General features: G+C 46.7%; 1 protein-coding gene across 2 annotated transcripts in view; it reads left to right on the top strand.

Moving 5' to 3' along the window:
• The window catches only part of KDSR (3-ketodihydrosphingosine reductase), a 72,529-nt gene that overhangs the window by 41,691 nt on the left and 5,838 nt on the right, over positions 1-25,000 (top strand). The window contains exons 7-9 of one of the 2 annotated variants that reach the window (XM_068107483.2): positions 18,809-18,892; positions 20,608-20,691; positions 22,806-22,907. In XM_068107483.2, the coding sequence (XP_067963584.1) occupies positions 18,809-18,892; positions 20,608-20,691; positions 22,806-22,907 (270 nt within the window). Of the gene's footprint in view, positions 1-18,808; positions 18,893-19,676; positions 19,987-20,607; positions 20,692-22,805; positions 22,908-25,000 lie in introns of those variants that run through there. The other variant, XM_078771412.1, reaches the window with a different exon arrangement.

Raw genomic sequence — 25,000 nt, forward strand, 5'->3', positions numbered from 1 at the left:
GCTCTCTGGCCCACTGCAATCGGCGTTGGTGGTGTTGTCTGGTCAGGCGTGGCTTTCTCAGGGGACGCCTGGCACGATAGCCTGCTTGAACCAGTCGTTGGTTGACTAGCCTTCTGGATACAGGCACATTTGTCAGTTGCTGCCACTCAGCCCTAAGCCTTAGTACGGCCATTGCGGACTAACCGGTGCAGCTGGCGATCATCCCTCCTTGTGGTTCTGTGGGGACGTCCTGGCCTCGGTATTGGAGTAGGGACACCCCTCTGAGCATTTCGTTTCAGGATCTTTGACACCTGACCTTGAGTGATGCCACACTGCCGAGCAATAGCACGCTGTTTCATGCCGTAATTTCGTAAAGCGACCACTCAATGACAAACAGCATTGTCGAGTTGACGGACCATCTCCAGAGGAAGCGGCAATAACTTTTGGAGACGTGCAGCAGTTGTTTTCCACTAATACAGAACGCAACAACCCTTGTATACCCGACTGTGAAGCCAATCATCAAATGCACCTGTCCGTACATTTTGCCACGCCACCTGCGATATAATCTTGTTGTTGACTTCTTGCTGCGACAGACAATCAGTGACATGGTTCTTTTAACAAATAAATCACCAAAGTGTAAAAGAAACTCACCAGATTGATTTTTTTTTTTTTTTTTTTTTTTTTTTTTTGTATACAAGATCGAGGCTCGTGAAAGAGCGAACATTAATCACACAGAACGACAAATGGACACATAAAACATATAACATCGGGAGCGGTAGACAAGATGGGGAGAGAGGGGGAAGGACACAAACACAACATTTGAGAGCAGGGACCGAGAGACATGGAGACATCGAGAGATCTGAGAGAGGGCGAGGGCTTTGGGGGGGGGGGGGCATGGGAAGGGGGCGGTGGGAGAGGTATAAAACATATGGACACTGCCACGACTTCCAGGAAAGAAGTTGGAATTTCAAACAAGGTGGATCTGGGGTGAATTAGCGGGGGTAGAAAAGATCAAGGTTTTGGATGGGGGAAGATAAGAGATGGTGGTGAACAGCTGTTTTAAAGACCTGGAGGGAGGAGTGGAATTGAAGGGAGTGAGGGAGTTTGTTCCAGAGGCGGGAGAAAAGAGGAATGAAAGAGTGAAGGTGAGCAGAGAGCCGAGATTTCGGCAGTTTAACCATCAGAGGGTTGCTGGCAGATCTTGTGCGACCTGTAGGAATATTTGGGGGACAGAGCACAGAGAGAGCTGGGGGTGCAAGGCCGGAGAGGAGTCGGTAGAAGACAGAAAGACCACCTACCTGCCTGCGGTGAGTGAGTGAAAGGCCCTCAGAGATAGCTTCATCGCGGGAGATTCCAATAATTCTGAAAGCTTTGGTTTCAACAGCGTGAAGCCGAGCTAGGTGTGAGGCAGGAGCACCGGCCCATAGGGGAGAACAGTATTCCATTGAGCTGCGGATGAAAGCCTTGTATGTGGTGAGGAGCTCAGGTGTGCCGAGGAAGGACTTCGCTCGACGGAGGATGCCCAGTCGGCGACTGGCTTTGGAGGCCAGCTTGGAAATGTGGTTTTCCCAAGAAAGATCATGGCAGATAGTGAGACCCAAAATCTTGAGCGACAGAACTTCTTGGAGAGGATTGTTGAGAAAGTAGATGGGAGGGTTGTCCAGTCGATCTTTTCGGAGAGACATAGTAAGAGTGTGAGATTTGTCAGGATTGAAAGACATGTTCCACTAATTTGACCAGTCTGTGATTTTGTCCAGGTCTTCAGAGAGTGAGGAGGCAGCAGACTGCCGATCTGAGGGAAGAGGAATGGAGCGGCAGAGAGTGGAGTCATCAGCAAAGAGATAGAGAGGATTTTCGAGAGAGTCAGAGAGATCATTGATGAAGACCAGAAAAAGCACGGGGCCCAGAACACTGCCTTGGGGAACTCCAGCCTGAACAGGCAGAGGAGATGAGAGAAACCCATTCAGGGCCACACGTTGACGACGACTAGAGAGGAAGTCCGCCAGCCATGCGTGGAGATTTCCATGGATACCAAAGGAGGAGAGTTTGGTGAGCAGAGCGGGGTGCCAGACCGTTTCGAAGGCACGTGATATGTCGAGGGAGACAGCTCTAACTTCCTGTTTGGCATTGAGGACCTCCATCCATTGTTGAGACAGCAGAAGCAGCATGTCCAGAGTAGAGTGACCTGGTCTGAAACCAAATTGATGATCAGAGATCAAGCCATTGGAAAAGAGGAAAGATTTCATATCCGAAGCAATGATGGATTCCATGACTTTGCTGATAATTGGGAGAAGGCTGATTGGTCTGTAGTTGCTAGGATCTGTTTTTGCACCTTTTTTGTGCAAAGCGGTGATGTTGGCTGATTTCCAAGCAGATGGCAGTTGACCTTGAGCAAAAGAGAGGGTGAAGAGAACAGAGAGAGGGTGAGATAGAGCAGCAGAGCAGGATTTTAGGACCCGTGGGCTGATGCCGTCGGGTCCAGTTGCAGAATCAGAGTCAAGGGTTGACAGAAACTTTTCCACCTTGTCAGGAGGAAAGGACACGGAGTCCAGGAGCAGCAGGGTACGACTGGGTATGGTGGGTACAGAGAGGGATGGGTTTGGGACACAAGATTTAGAGGCAAACACAGAGTTGAGGCATTCAGCTTTTTCACGTGCGGAGTCATTTGTGTAGCCGTTTGAGGTAAGGGAGGGGATGGAGGAGGAACAAACACCAGAAACGGATTTGACCAGACGCCACCAGGATTTGGAAGAGGGAGACAGATAAGAGAGTTCGGTCTTGAGAACGGAGAGATATTGTTTCCTGGCTCTCCTGAGGGTGGACACACACTTGTTTCGGGCTTTGTGAAAGGAAATGAGATTTCCTTCCGTTGGATTTGCTTTCCAGGAGACGAAGGCAAGTTGTTTCTGGGCAACAGCCTCACCACAAGAATCCGTGTACCATGGACGGGAGGAAGGGTATGACAACTGAAGATGAGATGGGATATACTGAGTTAAGAAAGTAAACCCAAGTCAAGAAAAAAAAATATTCCATATTAAATGCCAAGTCTGTATATATATATATATATATATATATGTATACTGTATATATTGTTGCGGTTTTGAGTTTGTTTGTATTTACAAATAAAGGTTAATTTCCCCCTCATAGTTTAGTCACACTACAACACGTAGCCTCGCGATAGTTCAGTTATGTCTTAGTAAATGTAAGCATAGTCCTTTTCCTGTGTTAGTTTTGCGTTGAGTAGAATAATGAGTTAGGTCCTTCCATTGCTTATGCCGCCTCGATACTTTAGTTTTGGGCGCAAATTAACACGAGGCCGGCCTAACAAGTCGATCAAGGCCGAAGGAAGGCGGAGGAGGAGCCGACCGTAAGCACGAGCCAGCAATCAGGGCTCGAAGGTAGTGGCTTAGCACTGCGTCAAAAGGCGTAGTTTTTGGAACATTCGAGGCGGGCTAAGGGCGTGGCAATATAACCCCTTTGCGCAAAGCCCCCACTTCAGTTCTGAGGAGAGTTGCGTTGAAACAAGTCCTAAGTTATGAGAAGGGAGAGGCGCTCGTTGAACGAGTTCGGAGGAGAGGTGCGCTGAAAGAAGCCAAACGAGTTTCGAGGGGAAGAGGCGCTTGAACAAGTTAATTGCTTGCGGCAAATCGGTTGAGCTTGCGGCAAATCCTCTATTGAGTTACGTGAGGGAAAGTGCACCGTTGATTAATAGCGCTGTGAGGAACCCCCGAGCCATGCGAGAGACGCGTATATTTTCCCGCCTGCCTGCTCTGCCTTTGTTCGAGAGACGCGCTGCAATGATCCCTCCCGCCTGCCTGCTTCATCGAGGGACGTACTGTGACCGCGGAGGGCCACGCCGGGTAAGCTGCTCCTGAACAACGGAGCCGGCGCGTTCAGCGCATGAACATTTCCTTTCTTCATTTTTGCCGCCTTTAACGACAAACAGGGAATACGACAAACAGGGAATACGACAAACAGGGATTGAGCCGTAGGAAGCCTTGCCAGTGTTCTATTCCAGTCTCAGCCTTTTCGCGCTGGAAGGTATATTCCACGAGTCCGGGTAGTTTCAGGAGGGATTCCTTCAAAGCCTGGTCATCTTGTGGATTATTTTGCGTGAAACACCAAGCTTTAAAACCAGCGGGCGGCATTTTACAACCTAACCGGATAATGGAAGCGAGGGCTATGGCCAAATGGCCCAAATCGCATAGTCCCAGAAGGACAAGTTCTGGTGTGCGATAGAGAAGCTGATGGAAAACGTGAAAGATGAAGAAGTTGTTGTGGTGGGAGGAGACCTGAATGGACATGTGGGAAGGAGTATGGATGGTTTTGAGGGAGTTCATGGGGGTTACGGATATGGTGTGAGAAATGGAGAAGGTGAAAGGATTTTGGAGTTTGCTGATGGAGCTGATTTGTTGATTTGTAATACTCAGTTCCAGAAAGAGGATAATAAGCTTGTTACATACACGTCAGGTGGGTCGACAACAACCGTTGACTACCTGATGGTGCGTAGGCGAGATAGGGGGCACCTCCGGGACACAAAGGTGATCCCGGGGGAGGAGGCTGTTTCACAGCACCACTTGGTTGTCTGCGACATAAGGGTGAAAGGTGCGAGGAAAGCTCGGCGGGTGAAGTACCAACCAAGAATGAAGGTGTGGAGGTTGAAAGAGGTGACAGTAAGGGAGGCATTAAAAGAGAGGCTGAGTAGGGTAGAGGATGATGTGGTTGAGCTTGAAAGTGGTTGGATGTCAATGAAAGCTAGTCTGTTGGGAGCCGTTGGTGAGGTATGTGGATGGACAAAAGGACCACCGAGGCACTCGGAAACATGGTGGTGGGATGATGAAGTTGGAAAGAGGATTGACGAGAAGAGGAAGAAGTTCAAGGAGTGGCAGAAGGCGAAGGGTACGGGAGCAGAAACAGCAGAGCATGAAAGTTACAAGGCAGCCAGGAAGGCTGCAAAGAAAGAGGTAGCAAAGGCGCAGGAGGCATGTAGGAAAATGTTCGGAGAACGCTTGGATTCGGAAGAGGGTCAGAAAGCAGTATTCAGGATTGCAAAGCACATAGCGAAAGAGAGGTGTGACATGATGGGGGTGAGTTGCTTGAAGGATGAAGTGGGACAAATCGTTGTCGACCCAGATGGAATTAAAGGAAGATGGAAAAGATATATGGAAATGCTGTTGAATACAGAGAATGAATGGGATGGCAACATAGAGAGTAACCCAGTTTTAGGACCAGCAGAGAAGATAACTGAGAAGGAAGTTGAGGAAACGATAAAAGCAATGAAGAGTGGAAAAGCGGGAGGGCCGACGGGAGTTGTGGGAGATATGTTGAAGGCAGCAGGAAGTTGGGGTGTGAAGAGAATGACAGAGATCTGTAATCTGGTGGTGAAAGAAGGCCGCATTCCAGTGGATTGGGAACTGAGTACCCTCGTCCCTCTATACAAGGGGAAAGGTGACCCTCTGGAGTGTGGCTCGTACCGAGCGATAAAGTTATTGGAGCATGGAATGAAGGTATTGGAAAGGGTGTTGGAGAGGAGGATAACGAAGAAAGTGAAGATCGACGAAATGCAGTTTGGATTTATGCCAGGAAGAGGAACGACAGATGCGCTTTTCATTGTGAGGCAGTTGCAGGAGAAGTACATGGAGAAGAAGAAGTTGTTTTTTGGATTTGTTGATCTGGAGAAAGCATTCGATACGGTTCCACGCAAAGTATTGACATGGGCATTGAGGAAGTTAGGAGTGGAGGAATGGTTGATCAGAGTAGTGATGGCAATGTACAAAAGAGCGCGCACAGCTGTAAGGACGAAAGACGGGAACAGTGGTGAGTTTGAGGAGAAGGTGGGAGTGCATCAGGGGTCGGTACTAAGTCCACTACTATTTGTAGCTGTGATGGAGGTGCTGGCTCAGAACGTAAAGGAGGGTTTACCGTGGGAGTTGTTGTATGCAGATGATCTGGTGTTGATTGCGGAAAGTATGGATGGACTGAAGGAAAAGATGAACAAGTGGAAGGAATGTATGGAGACAAAAGGTCTGAAGGTGAATATCGGAAAGACGAAGGTGATGGCAAGTGGTAAAGCATGTGGTGAGGTGGAAAGAACTGGGAAGTGGCCGTGTGCTGTGTGCAGGAAGGGTGTCGGAGTGAACTCCATTCAATGTACAATGTGCGCTGAGTGGGTTCATCAAAAATGTAGTGGTCTGAGAGGGTAATTTACCAGTGTGGCAGCTACATTCAAATGTAAGGTGTGCACAGAGGGAGCTGCAGATTGAGGAAATGTTGAGTTGGATCTTGGAGACGGCGTGAAGCTGGAAGGTGTGAAAACATTTTGCTACCTCGGAGACATGCTGAATGGAGAAGGTGGATCAGACTCGGCAACGGTTGCTCGAGTGAGATGTGCATGGAAGGAGTTTCAGGAACTGAGTGGCGTGCTGATGAGGAGGAGAGTGTCGCTGAAGCTGAAGGGAAAGGTGTATGCTGCATGTGTGAGAAGTGTTATGATTTATGGGAGCGAGACATGGGTAATGAACGTAGAGCAGCAACGAAGGCTGGAAAGGGTGGAAATGCGAATGGTTCGATGGATGTGCGGAGTATCGTTGAGAGAGAGAGGAAGACAAATGATGAATTGCGAAAGATGATGGGAATATTGCCTGTGATTGATGCTGTGAAGAGGAACAGGTTGAGATGGTTTGGTCATGTGTTGAGGAAGGATGAAAGTGACTGGTTGAGAAGAGTGATGGAAATGAATGTTGAAGGAAGTAGAGGACGGGGAAGACCGAGAAAGACTTGGCTAAAGATGGTGGAAGAAGAAATGTGGGCAAGGGGGTTAACAAGGAGAGATGCAGAAAATAGGGCAAAATGGAGAAGATTGTCATGATGACCACAAGGCTAACCCCCGCTCTAGCAGGGAAAATGGCCTTAAAATGCATGTTGTTGTATTTCCCCCTGTGAGTGTGAACGGGCCCGTGTCTGGGAAATAAGCTAAGACTGCTTAAGTTCTGCCCTGTGTCCCTTTTCCTTCCACCAATCACTGTAAATAATAATTATTAAACCTGTGTTCTTCCTTCTGTTCGACCGTCTCGTCCCTTCCATCTATTGACGAAGCGTGGTACGAATTATCGCTCTAATCGGGTTCCAATATAAGATAACTGCACGGACCACGTGGTACGCCATCCGCTCGGACGTACTCAAATTACGCGTGGTTCGAGCGTGAGAGACTTGATCCCCGCTTCCGCGGCGGCGTGAATACTTAGGTACGTGCGAGAATCGTCCTGAAACCCTGTCTCGCGTCCAACCGGAAGTGGCGATTCAAGTCTCTCGGTTGCGACGACCCAAAGAGAACAAGGGGCTTAATCTCCCCACGGTAATGGCAGGAGGGCCACGCGTAAACCGTGTATATATATATTGTTACGGAATCTGGGGGACGCCTCTCCCGTTAGCAAGGGGGGGTTAATCCCCTTGTCCTGTTAAGCTGGCCGTCTCCGCCGGTCCTGGTACTTGTAACGCTCCTTTGCGAGGTGGGATTGATCAGGGTTATTGGTCAAGGTGTTCTCCCGAATACCCTCACCAATCCCTCCGCAAAACAGGGAGACAAGTACCGCTCGAGACCCGGACAAGATGGTATTTTGCCGAGCGGTTTAGCAGTCCGCAGTTCGAGCCGTTAGCAAAGACTAAACCCGATTCATAAGCGTTGGCCAAAATCGCACCACAGGAACTCTATCAAGAAACCACTAAAGCGATCGGACGAGAAGGAAACCAAACGGGTAACAAAGAACAGATATTTATTATTATTTACACAAACCCAAAGAAGAAGAAGAACGAAGTAATTTACAGTGAAGAGGAAGAAGCAGATACACAGGGCAATTCCTCGCTTATAGTTATACAGTCTTACTTACTCCCAGGGACAGGACAACACAAACAGACTCACACGAATGGGGAATTGCAGGTAGGATTGGCTGGAGGGAGAAGAAGGGTCTGTGCAGAACGGCAGGGCTGGAAGGTGCGGCGGGAAAACGCGGCAACGACGTCCGCTCCAGCTCCAGCTCTACGCTCCGGGCTGGAAGTGAGCAAACGGTGACTCCACGCACTCGGCTTTGCACCGGCAGCTTTCTCGGCATCCTCTGCCTCCTGCGTTCTTTCACGCTCAGCTGGATCACGCACCTCCTTCACAGAACTCTTGATTCGTGCTTCCTCTCTCATCTGGCGGTGGGGGCTTCCCGTAACGGGTTATATAGCCACGCCCTACCAAGCCATGCCCACCGATTCCTGGTTGGTCGTAAGGGCTTTCTGGCTCCACCTCTTGATGACGATGGGTGGGCCACGCCCTTCTTCTCCGAGTTGACCGCGTGCGTAATGAAGTCTGGATGCTGTTGGAAATGTAGGCGCACGCTGTTGGCAATGAAGGTTTGGGCAATTGACAAAGGGATCTATCTTATTTGATTTGGTGCAACGTAAGATCGACTATTGGACACACAGCCTTATCTGAAACACAGACTAATGAAATAACTATAGAGAGGTTCTATGATTGGCTTCGTGCTTGTACATGGACTAGCTAAGGTGCACTTATTTCAATTAACAGCCAATTAAGGGGAAATGTACACAGTGGTTATTTATAAGGAATTTTAATACTAAATTTGATAAAGTGAAGGTTCTAAAAACTGCAACACAGCACCCTCATTCCTCACGGGACGTCCCGGCCCGAAAACTTTAACTTCGTGTGACACAGGTGTAGTTTTTTTTTTTTTTTTTTTTTTTTTTTTTTTGTATACAAGATCGAGGCTCGTGAAAGAGCGAACATTAATCACACAGAAAGACAAACCGACACATAAAACATATAACATAGGGAGCGATAGACAAGATGGGCAGAGAGGGGGAAGGACACAAACACAACATTTGAGAGCAGGGACCGAGAGACATGGAGACATCGAGAGATCTGAGGGAGGGCGAGGGCTTTGGGGGGTGGGGGGGGCGTGGGAAGGGGGCAGTGGGAGAGGTATAAAACATATGGACACTGCCAGGACTTCCAGGAAAGAAGTTGGAATTTCAAACAAGGTGGATCTGGGGTGAATTAGCGGGGGTAGAAAAGATCAAGGTTTTGGATGGGGGAAGATAAGAGATGGTGGTGAACAGCTGTTTTAAAGACCTGGAGGGAGGAGTGGGATTGAAGGAAGTGAGGGAGTTTGTTCCAGAGGCGGGAGAAAAGAGGAATGAAAGAGTGAAGGTGAACGGAGAGCCGAGATTTCGGCAGTTTAACCATCAGAGGGTTGCTGGCAGATCTTGTGCGACCTGTAGGAATATTTGGGGGACAGAGCACAGAGAGAGCTGGGGGTGCAAGGCCGGAGAGGAGTCGGTAGAAGACAGAAAGACCACCTACCTGCCTGCGGTGAGTGAGTGAAAGGCCCTCAGAGATAGCTTCATCGCGGGAGATTCCAATAATTCTGAAAGCTTTGGTTTCAACAGCGTGAAGCCGAGCTAGGTGTGAGGCAGGAGCACCGGCCCATAGGGGAGAACAGTATTCCATTGAGCTGCGGATGAAAGCCTTGTATGTGGTGAGGAGCTCAGGTGTGCCGAGGAAGGACTTCGCACGACGGAGGATGCCCAGTCGGCGACTGGCTTTGGAGGCCAGCTTGGAAATGTGGTTTTCCCAAGAAAGATCATGGCAGATAGTGAGACCCAAAATCTTGAGCGACAGAACTTCTTGGAGAGGATTGTTGAGAAAGTAGATGGGAGGGTTGTCCAGTCGATCTTTTCGGAGAGACATAGTAAGAGTGTGAGATTTGTCAGGATTGAAAGACATGTTCCACTTGTTTGACCAGTCTGTGATTTTGTCCAGGTCTTCAGAGAGTGAGGAGGCAGCAGACTGCCGATCTGAGGGAAGAGGAATGGAGCGGCAGAGAGTGGAGTCATCAGCAAAGAGATAGAGAGGATTTTCGAGAGAGTCAGAGAGATCATTGATGAAGACCAGAAAAAGCACGGGGCCCAGAACACTGCCTTGGGGAACTCCAGCCTGAACAGGAAGAGGAGATGAGAGAAACCCATTCAGGGCCACACGTTGACGACGACTAGAGAGGAAGTCCGCCAGCCATGCGTGGAGATTTCCATGGATACCAAAGGAGGAGAGTTTGGTGAGCAGAGCGGGGTGCCAGACCGTGTCGAAGGCACGTGATATGTCGAGGGAGACAGCTCTAATTTCCTGTTTGGCATTTAGGACCTCCATCCATTGTTGAGACAGCAGAAGCAGCATGTCCAGAGTAGAGTGACCTGGTCTGAAACCAAATTGATGATCAGAGATCAAGCCATTGGAGAAGAGGAAAGATTTCATATCAGAAGCAATGATGGATTCCATGACTTTGCTGATAATTGGGAGAAGGCTGATTGGTCTGTAGTTGCTAGGATCTGTTTTTGCACCTTTTTTGTGCAAAGCGGTGATGTTGGCTGATTTCCAAGCAGATGGCAGTTGACCTTGAGCAAAAGAGAGGGTGAAGAGAACAGAGAGAGGGTGAGATAGAGCAGCAGAGCAGGATTTTAGGACCCGTGGGCTGATGCCGTCGGGTCCAGTTGCAGAATCAGAGTCGAGGGTTGACAGAAACTTTTCCACCTTGTCAGGAGGAAAGGACACGGAGTCCAGGAGCAGCAGGGTACGACTGGGTACTAGTTCCCTCTACAATTAACCTGACCCTGAGTGCGACAGTTTTAAAACACAATAAATATGTCCCCCTATTACGTTGCACCCTACCTAACAGATTCACGCCCACAGCTAACGGAATTGCGGAATTAATTTTCAAACTATACATGAACTTGGAGTGGGAGCATTATTTACAAGTGACATTATCTGATTATTTACAAAACGCAACCCAGGACCTGTCATTTTTCTTTTGGGAAACCAAAAGAATCCTGTGGGAGGGAGGATACATCATGCACTGCATCGATACACCACCTCACATGCCCGGGGGATGCAGAATTGAGATTCTGTCATACATCCCCAGGCATGCAAACACCAAAGCACCAATCAAAGCACCAGTCAAGCACCATCCGGTGCTACATTCATCACAGTTCAACTAAAAAAAACAACTGGTGGTCTGGATCTTCTGGTCTGCTCCCTCTGCTGGCCGATGTCGTTCTTGATGTTCTCTTCCTCTTGATGTTCTTTGCTTGCAGCCTATTTGGACATAATAAATAAAAAAGCACATAGACGTGTCAATTTATATTTATGGCCAACAGGGGCTGACTATGGGTGGTCCATAAATGTGGTGCTCGGCCACAGACTGTGGTCCATATGGTGGTGCATGGATGCAGGCAGCTGGTTGCGGGGATTCGGGCACACAATGGCGGGCTCCCGCACGCTCCCCCTCAGTGCCCAGAGAGCACGGCCCATGGGTGGGGAAGGAAGACAAAGCGGCAGCGTTAGCGAGGGGTAAGGTCACAAATGTACACATTAATCAAGGTAATGCAGAGCGAGGTGCGCACGGAGAGCGAAGTGAGAAAGCTCATCCCGAACGTACGTCACCCCCCCTGTCACTTACTCTACCCTTGCCCTTACCCCATATTTACAAAATCTACACATTTACAAATTCGTCACTACCGTCACGTCTTCCCCATATCTCCCCTCATACCAAATTCGTCACAATCCCTCTAACCAAATTTGCCATCACCCAAATTCCTCATCAATTCCTCATAAGGAGGAAGAGATGGAATATCCAGCACAATGTCTCACCCACGTCATGATGCGTGTCTCAATCCAAAACATTTGCACAAAAATAAACAACAAACCATGGCACGGTGTGGAGCACCGTCGTCACCTTAGGTGAAGTGGTGTAGATGGTGCGAGGAGATTCTTAATCCTAACTACTTCCTAAATGACATTAACACACTTTACACTACCTGGGGTCTTTCCCTGCCAAACCATTGGCCACTTTACACTCTATGCGGTTTTAAGAACCAAACTCCCATTGGCCAAACTGTGGTGCTCTCCAATTTGGGGTCTCACTCCCCCGATTCAACTCCCTGTGCCTTCGCACAATTTCTGGGCCGAGTCGTGTGGCTCTCCCAGCAGGTCTACCCACCTGCACACCGCCGCCACTGCAGTTGCCTCCGAGCTTACCTGCTCCTTTACCTAACCTATCTAACTGGGGGAAGGCCCTCCCTGGCACTTACCCCCTCGGTGCCCTCTCTGGCACTGGGCTACCCGGGCCCGTCCTCCGGATCCTCGGGCCCCATCCACAACAACTCTACTGGCTCCCAGAGCCTACCTGCGGCCTCACCTGGCCGACATCCTTACAGTGGCGGAGTGCCTATTTAACTACACACACTAACAGGCCACACGCCCAGCCATTTCCACGTCACTAATGCACCCATACAAACACCATTCTTCCACACGCACCACAGATGCCAATATCCAACCACAATTTACCTCTACCCTCTACCTACTCTTAAACTACCCTCCCCGGGTATTCGTGATGGGAGTCCATCCTCCCCATCCACTGCCTTCGCACCAACCACTTCACTCCACAGTTTCCACCATACTCACTCCACACCATCCATTCCATACTCCATGTATTCCATACCAGGTATTCCACACAACCATTCTCCATACACCTGTTCACTCATTTGCACACCTGTGCTCACACGCCTGGTGCTTCCTGCACCCTCCTTCCTCCCAGGCTTCTTCATTCACAACAATGCAATTCACCCCACACTCACAATACTCTGCTCACTACTCAATCATCACGCTCACCACAAAGAACTTCCTGCACCCACACTGCATCATCTAAGCTGACTACTCCCTTCTGAAACTCGTGCTCCCCAGTCGCCCCTTATATTATCGCGCTCCCTCGTCATTATAATCCACTAATCTGCTACGTCCCCTACGACAGGTACATGTCACTACTTAACCCTACAGTTACCTATTGTCATTTCTCTAGATCCCTAATCCATTATCCAAACCCTCCCTGGCTTGGGTTTCACCGCCATAACCCCATAACTAGTGCTCATGTGCCCCGGGGATGTGAGGGATGGCACAGTTGCCATCCCATCCCATCACATCGGGCATCTCTCACTATCAATTTTGCCATCAAATTCCAATTCTGCCCATCAAATTTTGCCAATCACTGCCAATCATTTCTACCCATCAAATTTGCCAATCAAATTTTGCTCATCAATTTTGCCAATCACCAATTCCCTATCCCTACCAAATATCCATTAACTTGAGCCTCGGTGCGTCTTACATTCTCAAAGCTAGGCTTCGCAAAACCGAGCAATGAATTCGGGTGGTTTGGTCGCCTGCAGGTTGAGTCCGTCTGGCATTCGGTTCAGGGGAGGTGGCATGCTCGGGCCGAGATTCCACGCACCATCTCGGCGCGGAGGCTTTCGGTCCTCGGCCCGACGGCTCAATCTCGCCCGGCCGGAACGCCACAACCACAAGGGGGCGCCGCTCCGGTCCCTCCTACCTTCCTTCGAACCGGACCGGTCGCCTTGCCGGGCAAGGCCCGGACTCGACCGTGCGGGGTGGGGCCAGGCCCGAATCGTGCACGACGCTCCGAAGAGGAGCGACGCTGCACCGATCCCCGCCGGCTCCCGCAGCACCCAAAGCCCGGCACGGACCGAGGGCTCGTGTCGGCTAACCGTCGGTCAAACCGCTATCCCGTTTAACGTCGATGCTCCCCGGACATGCTCGCACGCATATGGGACCCCTTTCATACTCGCAAAACCCAGCGTCTCGGCGCCTCCCGTGCATCCCACACACTCCGTCCATTCCACCACCGCACTCCCTGTAACACACCACACCTCTCGTGCACCTTCTTGCGCACACTTGTCGTTCGCACACTTCCTTAACACACCTCGCGCCCACTCCTCGGTCACATCCTCTGTGACAACCATGGGTGGGCACTCTATTGCACACCCGATCACGCGCTTCGGTGCGCCCTCCCGCACACGCGCCATCACTAACCCAGGTGTACACTCTCGCACACGTTCCACCACCACCTCACTCCCCGTGTCGCACTCCGTACACCCATGCTCCGACGTGCATTCTCGCTCGCACTCGGTATCACTCCCACACTCTGTAACACACTCACTCTCCGACGCACACCTTTTTCTCACAAGCGCGCCATTTCCACTCACACAGCGCCCAACGGACCTCCCACAAACGCCCGCGGTACGCTGGGATCCCAAGCGCGCGGAAATTCTTTTCGTGCCAAACACTTTTCCGAAAAACCTTTTCGCACCATACACAGCCCGTCTCACCTTTGGGATCCTCCTCTCCACGCGCACCTGCAAATCTTTATAAGGATTAGCAAGTATGGCATCAGGATGTGAACTTAGACTTTGTACATTTTCCATTCCTTCACCCCGCGAGTGCTCTTCTAAGTCCCCGGTCTCTCCAATTTCAATTCCCACTACTGCTTTTTCTTTATTCACCTCGATGACCGCTGGCTTTATTAAAATTCCCTCTTCTACCTCAGCGGTCGCCGGCTTCCCCAAACCCCGGGTCGTGATCTCTACCCCAGTCCAGTTACCCGCGCTTTGCTCCGACTTTCTCAATCTGCGCTCCTCAATCTGCGCTCCTCGACTCGCGTTACCTCATCGTGCACCGATGTGCCCCTCTCGCCCACTCTGCGGTCAACCTCCCTCTCGGCTTCCCTTACCTCATATGTGGCCTTGTCCCTCGCTAACCCCTCATTTACTTCCCCGATTTGGTTACCCAAATAATTTCTTAATTCACCAATTTGGCTTCCCATCTCAGTTTTTAATCCACCAATTTGGCCACCCATTTGCTCCCCAAATTTACTTATTTGCTCACTCATTGCATCCAGTTTTTTGATTCCTCCTTACAATCCATGCCATCATTTCAGCCATAAACAATTGGAAGTCCCCTGGTATCGCGGGCTCGGCACTTGCCGCCACGTGCGAGGCGCCGCCATTTTGTGCGCCTGAAACCTCCGCTACCGAACCCTCATTGCCTTCCTCCTCCCATTCCTCTCCGGGATCCTGGGTTGCCTCCAAACCCTCTTCTAGCTCCCCTACCGGCATCCAGTCGCCTTGATCATCCATGGCACGATTTTAATTTGGATGTTAAATAAAAAATTTCGGCCGCTCGTAATTTTGAGTGCGTTAAGCGCACTTCGGGTTCAAATCCCACTCCTGACACCAATTGTTACGGAATCCGGGGGACGGCTCTCCCGTTAGCAAGGGGGGGTTAATCCCCTTGTCCTGTTAAGCTGGCCGTCTCCGCCGGTCCTGGTACTTGTAACGCTCCTTTGCGAGGTGGGATTGATCAGGGTTATTGGTCAAGGTGTTCTCCCGAATACCTTCACCAATCCCTCCGCAAAACAGGGAGACAAGTACCGCTCGAGACCCGGACAAGATGGTATTTTGCCGAGCGGTTTCGCAGTCCGCGGTTCGAGCCGTTAGCAAAGACTAAACCCGATTCATAAGCGTTGGCCGAAATCGCACCACAGGAATTCAATCAAGAAACCACTAAAGCGATCGGACAAGAAGGAAACCAAACGGGTAAGAAAGAACAGATATTTATTATTATTTACACAAGCCCAAAGAAGAAGAAGAACGAAGTAATTTACAGTGAAGAGGAAGAAGCAGATACACAGGGCAATTCTTAGCTTATAGTTATACAGTCTTTCTTACTCCCAGGGGCAGGACAACACCAACAGACACACAAATGGGGAATTGCAGGTAGGATTGGCTGGAGGGAGAAGAAGGGTCTGTGCAGAACGGCAAGGCTGGAAGGTGCGGTGGGAAAACGCGACGACGTCCGCTCCAGCTCTACGCTCCGGGCTGGAAGTGAGCAAACGGTGACTCCACGCACTCGGCTTTGCACCGGCAGCTTTCTCGGTGTCCTCTGCCTGCTGCGTTCTTTCACGCTCAGCTGGATCACGCACCTCCTTCACAGAACTCTTGATTCGTGCTCCCTCTCTCATCTAGCGGTGGGGGCTTCCCGTAACGGGTTATATAGCCACGCCCTACCAAGCCATGCCCACCGATTCCTGTTTGGTCGTAATGGCTTTCTGGCTCCACCTCTTGATGACGATGGGCGGGCCACGCCCTTCTTCTCCGAGTTGACCGCGTGCGTAATGGAGTCTGAATGCTGTTGGAAATGTAGTCGCACGCTGCTGGCAATGAAGGTTTGGGCAATCGACAAAGGGATCTATCTTATTTGATTTGGTGCAACGTAAGATCGACTATTGGACACACAGCCTTATCTGAAACACAGACTAATGAAATAACTATAGAGAGGTTCTATGATTGGCTGTGTGCTTGTATATGGACTAGCTAAGGTGCACTTATTTCAATTAACAGCCAATTAAGGGGAAATGTACACAGGGGTTATTTATAAGGAATTTTAATACTAAATTTGATAAAGTGAAGGTTCTAAAAACTGCAACAACATATATATATATATATATATATATACACATCTCATTATGCGACTTCATACCATCAGTGGGGAACCGCCAGTAAGGTACTGGCGGGTTCCCCACTGATGGTATGAAGTAGCATAATGACTGAAAACCTTTCGTTTTTTTTTGTTTTTTTTTAAATATCAGTCACAAGTGTATGGAAGGCTCACTGCGTTGCCTTGATGAAGCCCCCACAAGGGCGAAACCAGGTCGGTAACTGAGTTTTGCATGCACTTGTGACAGTATCTGAATTTAACATCCATAATGATGCACTGCTAGATGGCTCTTCCGGAGCTTGGCAGGCAATGCGGACATACGTGGCGATGACGTCATGACATTCGCTCATTAGGTTGGAGAACCAAATTGCAGATACTAATATATATATATACATACTGCATATACACAGTCAAACCTGTCTCAACAACCTACTTAAGAAGACCTGTGTTAGAAACCTGTGTTAAACAGGTTTCCCTGCAGAGAAAACCTGTGTTAAATAACCTGTACAGAACAATCACCTGTCTTATGCAACCAGCGGCCACCTGATTGCTTCCCTTCGTAAGCTTAAACCTGTACACAACGGTCATTGATTCCATTGTAAATCAGTAAAATCAGTGATCTTTACACACAAAACACACTGACAGGTCTTTGTGATAGATACCAGAATGGGCGGTGTAATGGTTAGTGGCCTCCCGTCTGGGAGGTCGGGGGTTCAAAACCCGACTGAGTCGTACCAAGAACGTTACGTGCTGTTCCCTTGCTTTTTATGCTCAGCATTTAAAAGGATAGAACACATACAAACAATGCTGGGAAGGCAAGGGCAAACCACCCAGTATAACTGGCGAGAAATGCAGCACCATTATTGTGATTTCGTTGTGACATCACTTCCCCAAAACTCAGTGGCTGTGTTTTTCTCGTTTAGTAGGTCCTGTATTGTCTCGTCTATGTCCATGTGTGTAAGATGGGTCAGTGGCAGCTCCATTACGAGCCGTAGATCAGAAAAAAATATTTGTTTTTGTGAACGTAACTTCCGAGTTCTATATTTCAGTGCGTTTTGCGTTTATTGTTCATCAACTGTGTACGCTCATTACTATCGTCTGCTCTGATTTGGATTGAGTTTTCAATCTTCAAATATGACTCGGCTTTCAGTGTGATAACGAACTTCAAATCTATATCAATTAATCACTTGAGAAAATAATTAAAAGGGTAAACTACAACTGTACTCGGTAGAGCGCATTCCTCTGCCAAGCTGTATACACTTTGCATTTTGGATCACACTGATAGTCCCGATCTGGATCCTGACCTGAAGCAAAATCTAATCGGCTTGTTCTTGCCACCTACCCAATTAATCCACCTAGTTTTGTCATAATCTGTCCATAATTTTTTGAAATATCATGCTGTATATGGTTTTTGGGCCCCATGTCGCAATGGTGAAGAATCGCTTCAAATTATCGTGTCTGGATCTTCACCAAAATGGAATCGATTCTTCGTTGTCGCACGCCCAACATATCCACCATGTATTGTCCGAATTCGTCCACAACCTTTTGAGATATCCTGTTCAGACAGATAGTGGTAAAAACATAACCTCCGTCCAACTTCGGTTGTGGAGCTAATAAAGGTCACGAAGGCTGGTTTGCTTACGGTATACATTTGGGTACTTGTGCTTGAATTATATCGCTGTACTGCTGAAAAATGAGGCCAATATGGCGGCGGCAAACATGCACAGAAAGACCACCCGTCTATAAAGGCCACTTTTCCGTCTCGCTTCAGCGTACATTTATTGTATTAAAGGTTGCTGTTAAAACAAAGTATACTGTGTTGTCTAATAATTGCTGTCATACATATATATATATATATATATATATATATATATATATATATATATATATATATATATATATATATATATATATATATATATATATATATATATATATAGATATAGAGATATAGATATAGATATAGATATAGATATAGATAGATATATATATATAGATATAGATATAGATATAGATATAGATATAGATAGATATATATATATATATATATATATATATATATATATATAGATATAGATATAGATATAGATATATATATATAGATATATATTATAACATCACTTAAATGTTAATTTATGCATTAAGAAATAAAACAAGTTAACTGCTGTGCTTGAGTTCATTATTTGCTGTTGACAAATTTGTCATAATGAAATGATTGTATTGGGTCTGATTTCCCAAAAACAAAGTTTATTATTAGGCTTCCAAGCTGTAATCTGGACGTCCATTGTTCTCGATAGGATTGTTATTCTTTTCTTTCCATCAAAGGTTGGTGCTCCTATTTTTAACTTAATAGAATTGTTCAGTCATCAGATCTATTACATATTGTTAAATGGTCCTGATTGGTCAATCTTTGGCTTTGCCCTTGTGTAGGTTAAACCCTACAATATCTATATCACAGTGGCCTACCCCCCTGATACAGACACACCTGGTTACCAGGAGGAGCTCAAGTCAATGGTAAGGCTCCAAAACCATCATTATCTCTATCACCCTTCACATCATGTGATTGTTAGTCGTGCAATGTTCAAATGTTATTTGCAAACATTATGCTTTTCATTCTTATTCTGTTGGTGGGGAAAAAGAAAGATTTAAGAAAGACAATCGATAGGTTTATAGGTGCAGTGGTAGCTGTCGCTTGTTTCTGGCCTTATTCCCTTGGCTTTCTGGCCTTATTTCATCGGACTGGAATTCAAAATACACATTTGGCCTGCTGGTTGCATCATTACTGGGACATTGCTTGACTTTGCATTTGTACTGTTACGTTTGTGGAGGTAGATGAAGGAATCTCATAGTAAAGGTAGGACTGTATAATCATAGCGTGGCCGTGTCAGAGAAATATTAATGTATTTAAGTCGGGAAGCAGTAGCATAGGATTGTTTGTGTCTTCACACGAGGGGTGATGCAGTGATGACTAGTTCGGGATTAAGGTTAGTTTTCTCCAGTAAGTGGTACGAAGGGAGTGGAAGAGAAGACCGTGAGGCCACGCCCCAAAGTTCATGATTGGCCGAGAGGACCATGGAGTGATTCTCGAAAAAGCTTTACCATTGAACGGTGTGACATCATGGAGAAGCTTCTGGACAGAAGAGGAAGAGCGCGGCTCTCGATCTGGGGGGCTGAAGAAGGAGCTTGGCCATTGTGTTCAATTTTGAGGAGAGCTTTTTGAGCGGTTTTGAATGAAGTGAGGAGTTATTGGCTGCGTGGGGAGCATTGTGAGGGAGGTTTTGGCTGTGGGGCTCTTCAGAGGCGGAGGAGGCCACGAGCGAGGCGAAGGAGGCCGTCCTGTCTGCTTGCCTCAAGTCGGTGGCTACTTCGGGTGCAGCACGGCCGCCATCTTGTGCCAGGTTCCCGCCGGAGGGACATCGAGCCCTGGGCCTCGTCCCCAGCTGCCAACCTTGCAGTGGAACTCGTGAGGCCAGAGCTAAGCTAAGTGCCCTATAAAAAAAAACATTTTATTTTGTTTTATCTTTCCCCTTGTCTGTTTTTGAGTCTGCATGTGGAGGTACCTCAGTTCGAATTTTAGTTTACCTCACCTTTCATTTTTATTCTTTGGGTTATTTTTATTAAATCATATTTGTTGAATTTTACTGTCGTGTTTGTTTGTGGCTTCAGAATGAACCCGTGTGTTTCATCAGGTAAACGCTTCCCCTCCCTTCATCCCGTGTGCAACAGAAACATACCGCCAATTTTTGGGCAGCCGCCTGGGGAGTAAAACTGTCTTGGTTATCCATCACACAGCGGTCTTAATCGCTGGTGACAGGACAGTACATTAAGTTGGGAATTGCATTTCAGCCCTGGTAGCAGCAGCTAAGCTGCAGTTAGCACTGCAATTGCATACTCAGTTAAAAAAGCACCATCGGGATCTTTACCACCCACCCTCTTTAATATCCTTCCAAATGATGGTGTTCCCATTGATGCAACACCTGACTGATGAAGTACCCGTATGACTATATGCTGGACATGCTACCTCTGAACCTGGTAGGTGGTGGAGCTCCAGCCATTGTTGAAGTTGATCTAAACATGAATTCCGTGTTACAAATGAGAAGAATGATCTCTCCTATGTGAGCACACTGTCCAGTGTCCATGCTAAGACCTTTCATTTTAATAACTAGCCTCTACCCCACATACACGTAACAATATTTTCCAATCTCTATTTTTGACCAACTTCCTTCCAGCTTGAAGAAACGGTGTTGATTTCAAAGACATCTGGACTATTTCAAGCTCCATATGTGGCTCAAGTTATTGTGCGTGATGCAATGGTGAGTTGATTTTCTTTTTTTCTGCATGAAAATTTATTTTGTCTCGAACTTTAGTTCATTTCTAAAATGCAATTGTCAATCTTGATCTCGTTCTCAAATTGTAAGACTTACTGACTCGTAAATTTTTGTTTTTTATGACAAGATAGCTTGTAATAGAAATACGAGTTCCTTTACCAGGAAGTTCGTTCAGTGCAAGAGGAGGCCATTCGTCCCATCAATGTTTGCACTATTATTACCAATGTATGGCTGTTTGTCTGTGCTCTATCCTTTTTTTTCTTTAATATGCTGAGTGTCGAGCAAGGCAGCAGCATGTCCCATTTTAAAAATGTTTGGTATCACTCAGCCGGGGTTAAAACCGCAGACGTCCCAAACTCAGAGCAGATGCTCCAACCCTTGAATGGTAGCTCTCGGTAGCAGTCTTTGAGCAGCAGCTTGGCCATCTGTATTCACATATCAACAGTGGTGTGTGGTATGTGCCACAAAGCACTTGTTCACTCTAAAGTACGTACTTGGTGTTCCCAGCATACTTTAGTAGCCTACCTTCCAGCAGCCATCTTTTCCTTCCAATTTCCTGCCTCCAGGCGTTTGTCTAATTATCCCTTAAATTGTTCAACTCTCCTTACTCCCAAAGCACTCTTCTGCTAACTGTTCTACATAAGCTATTCTTGGTTTAAATATAATCAAATTGGTCCCTGTCAAATCTCCACCTCCAGTTGTACTCCGCACCTTCACTGAAAAAAACAACAACAATATATACAGGTACTTCGAATATTATTATGAGCAAGCATTGCGAGGTGTGGCCTGAATTTTGTTTCACTTGTTTGCTTGAAGGTTATTTGATATTTAAAAAATATCTCAAATACCTCTATCTTATCCCCTCGTCTGTAATAAAAAAAAAAATCAGTCTTTTCAAGTCTCTGTTCATTGCTAAGACCTTCCAGCCCTGTAATCATCATTCAAGCTCTCTGCTGGACCCTTTCGAGCACAGCTATGTTTTCACCGATGATTTGACAGGAGAAATTGCTACATTCAAGATGCAGCTTAAGCATACCTCTGCACCATATGTGCACCACCTCCTTTGGTGTGAATATGATACCTTTCCAAATGCATCCTAAAATTCCACTTCTCTTATTATTCACTGCCTGGCAATGTGAAGATTGCAGAGATGTTTTATATGTGGAGAACTTGCCAAACTGGGCGATATTTTACCAAAATGCCAAAAGTTAAAACAGGTACTTGGGAGGAAACAATGGTTTTATTTCAATAGTCGAGAAAAACGAACAAGTATTTTTGTCACTAACCTGTTTCTTTTTTAAAATCTCATTCAGCTTGTTATAAGGCTTTCATTACATACAAGGTCTTTCGTTGTTTTGGGAGGAATTTAAAGAAGTTGCTCATAAATCTGTCAGGACTGCACATTTTAACCTTGAGTTGCCTTCGAAGCCAAAGCTTCTCCATATCTCATCTTCGATAGCATAGATCCCACACTCGAAATTATCGAAGCACAAAACTTTTGTTATACTCCCATATACACCTGAGCTTTGTCGTCATTTGGAAACCTTAAATGTTTCTCCCGAAACCCTTTGTCAATCGAGATTGAGATGAGGAAGAAGACGTATGGAGTTTGTGATGAGAAAATTGGAAAATTAAACTTTTTAAAAGGTCAATAAATGCTTGTTAAAGAAAGAGGCAGATATTCTTTCCATTTGGAGTCAAAAATATAAAGAATGAGCAAAGGAAGGAAATATCAGAAAGTTTGACAATTATATAATTTAACTATGATTGTTTTATGTCAAATTCTCCCTCCCCTCCATCGTGGAGGGAACATATCCCTCCTGATGTTTTTTTTTCTGTGGGGACAAATGTTGTGAAGCTCATTATTTATATTCTAGGTCTGCATTTGAAGTATATTTTTGTCAAATAGACAATCATAAACATGGGTATAGCTTAGTTGTTCCGCACCACCCCATTTTTCAGCACCTAGTAAGAGAACGCCGAAACAACCGATGAACATTTGCAAAGAAAAATCGTTGATTTTCAACGCTTGTGTTTATGCATTTTGTTGTTGTCAAACTTAAATCGACTGCATTACCCCACATGATCTTCCTGTGCAGGTGGGTAAGTTCAGCAGCTCAATAGGATCTGACGGATACATGCTGACTGCCATTACCTGTGGAATGTCCCCCTTTACATCTATAATGGAGGCTCTGCTGCAGGTACCACATCTGTGTTCAATATGTCATGCACTCCAGTGATGCATTCTTGAACATTCAGCAGAATTGATATTCATTTTAAAAACGGTTTAACAACATTGTGTCCTTTAAAAAATACTTTTTTATATTAGTTTTTGCCAATGCTGGCCATGCAAATGCTTCCAGATGTGAAAACTGTTTTTGTTTTTTGGGAAAAAGTGCAGTAACCTAAAAAAAAATCTGAATGAGCTTAGTATTTATTTTTGTTTCAAAGGTACTTTGTAAAATTGTTCATAAAAACGAACTTCGAAATATGTGTATTAAAATGTAATTTTGTATCATATTAACCAAGTGGTACAACAGTCACCAAAATTGAATTAACAAATTATAAGGATCATATTCTGAGGATTCTGTTGTGCTTGGCTTGACCTTTACTATGCTGGACATTAATAAATTCCTAACTAAAACCTTCGGATAAAATGCACACCGGGTTGTGTTCTGTTGCCAGTTGTCATGTGCAACATTTTCATTGAAAATGGTACCGGTTTTATTTTTCATGCAGATATAATGAAGGGCAAAATATATAACAGTTGGACAATCACATGAATTGCTGCACAGCATGAAGAGAGGGGTGGCAGGTAAAAGAGAAGCTGGGAGGAGGATTCGTCGGATGTAGAAAAGCTCAACTAGTGAAGAAGAGGAGACCACGTGACTTGGGACCGACCGATATGACTTAGGCTCACACTTTATCACGGCTGGTTCAACATGGATGGATCTTTGTTGTCTCTCTCCTGCATATGTAAGCTACAGTAAAAAGCCATTTTTCCACGACAAGCCCTTTTTGTATGCATAATCGAAGCTCGTGAAAGAACTAGTACACTGAATGGATCAGGGCGTAACGGGATAAAGGGATTAGTAGAAAGAGGGGGAAACACCAACAGCGGAGCTGAAGGTCAAGATAGAAGGAGACTTGGACAAACAATGTGGGCTGGAAAGGATGAAGAAACTCTGAGGGATAAACTCTGAGAAACCTGGAAGGAGGGCATGAGGTTGGGTGGAGGACGGGTGAAGGAGGTGGTGTTTAATGAGGGTAGAGAAGATCATTGTTTTGGATTGGTGATGATCTGAGATGGTGGTGAACAGCTTTCTTGAAGATATGGAAGGAGGCATGAGATGAAAGAGAATGTGGAAGTTGGTTCCACAGGCTGGGAAAAAAGAGGAGGTGGGCAGTCATCCTGGATTTTGGTGGTTTCACCAGAAGAGGATTTATGGTGGGCCGTGTGTAGTGTTCCCTGCGGAAATCTGGCGAGTGCTGTTTGAAAAGAGCAGACTGTGCCCGGCAAGAAAGAAGGCAGTAGAAGATGGAGAATGCTTTTCTCTGCTATTCATTGATTTATCACTATTTACCTCTGCCACTTTACCACTTGGATTTACCACTATTAGCTGCAGATGGAGTAAATGTTGAGTTGGATCTTCGAGACTGCGTGAAGCTGGAAGGTGTGAAAACATTTTGTTACCTAGGAGACATGCTGAATGGAGAAGGTGGATCAGACTCGGCAACGGTTGCCAGAGTGAGATGTGCATGGAAGAAGTTTCGGGAACTGAGTGGCGTGCTGACGAGGAGGGGAGTGTCGTTGAAGCTGAAGGGAAAGGTGTATGCTGCATGTGTGAGAAGTGTTATGATTTATGGGAGCGAGACATGGGTAATGAACGTGGAGCAGCAACGAAGGCTGGAAAGGATGGAAATGCGAATGGTTCGGTGGATGTGTGTATCGTTGAGAGAGAGGAAGACAAATGATTAATTGCGAAAGATGATGGGAATAGAACCTGTGATTGATGCTGTGAAGAGGAACAGGTTGAGATGGTTTGGTCATGTGTTGAGGAAGGATGAAAGTGACTGGTTGAGAAGAGTGATGGAAATGAATGTAGAAGGAAGTAGAGGATGGGGAAGACCGAGAAAGACTTGGATAAAGATGGTCGAAGAAGAAATGTGGGCAAGGGGGTTAACAAGGGGAGATGCAGAAAATAGGGCAAAATGGAGAAGATTGTCATGGGGACCGCAAGGCTAACCCCCCGCTCTTGCAGGGAAAATGGCCTTAAAATGCCTGTTGTTGTTG

The sequence above is a fragment of the Myxine glutinosa genome, chromosome 2 (assembly GCF_964187855.1).
Source record: "Myxine glutinosa chromosome 2, kmMyxGlut1.1, whole genome shotgun sequence".
NCBI classification, from domain to species: Eukaryota; Metazoa; Chordata; class Myxini; order Myxiniformes; family Myxinidae; genus Myxine; species Myxine glutinosa.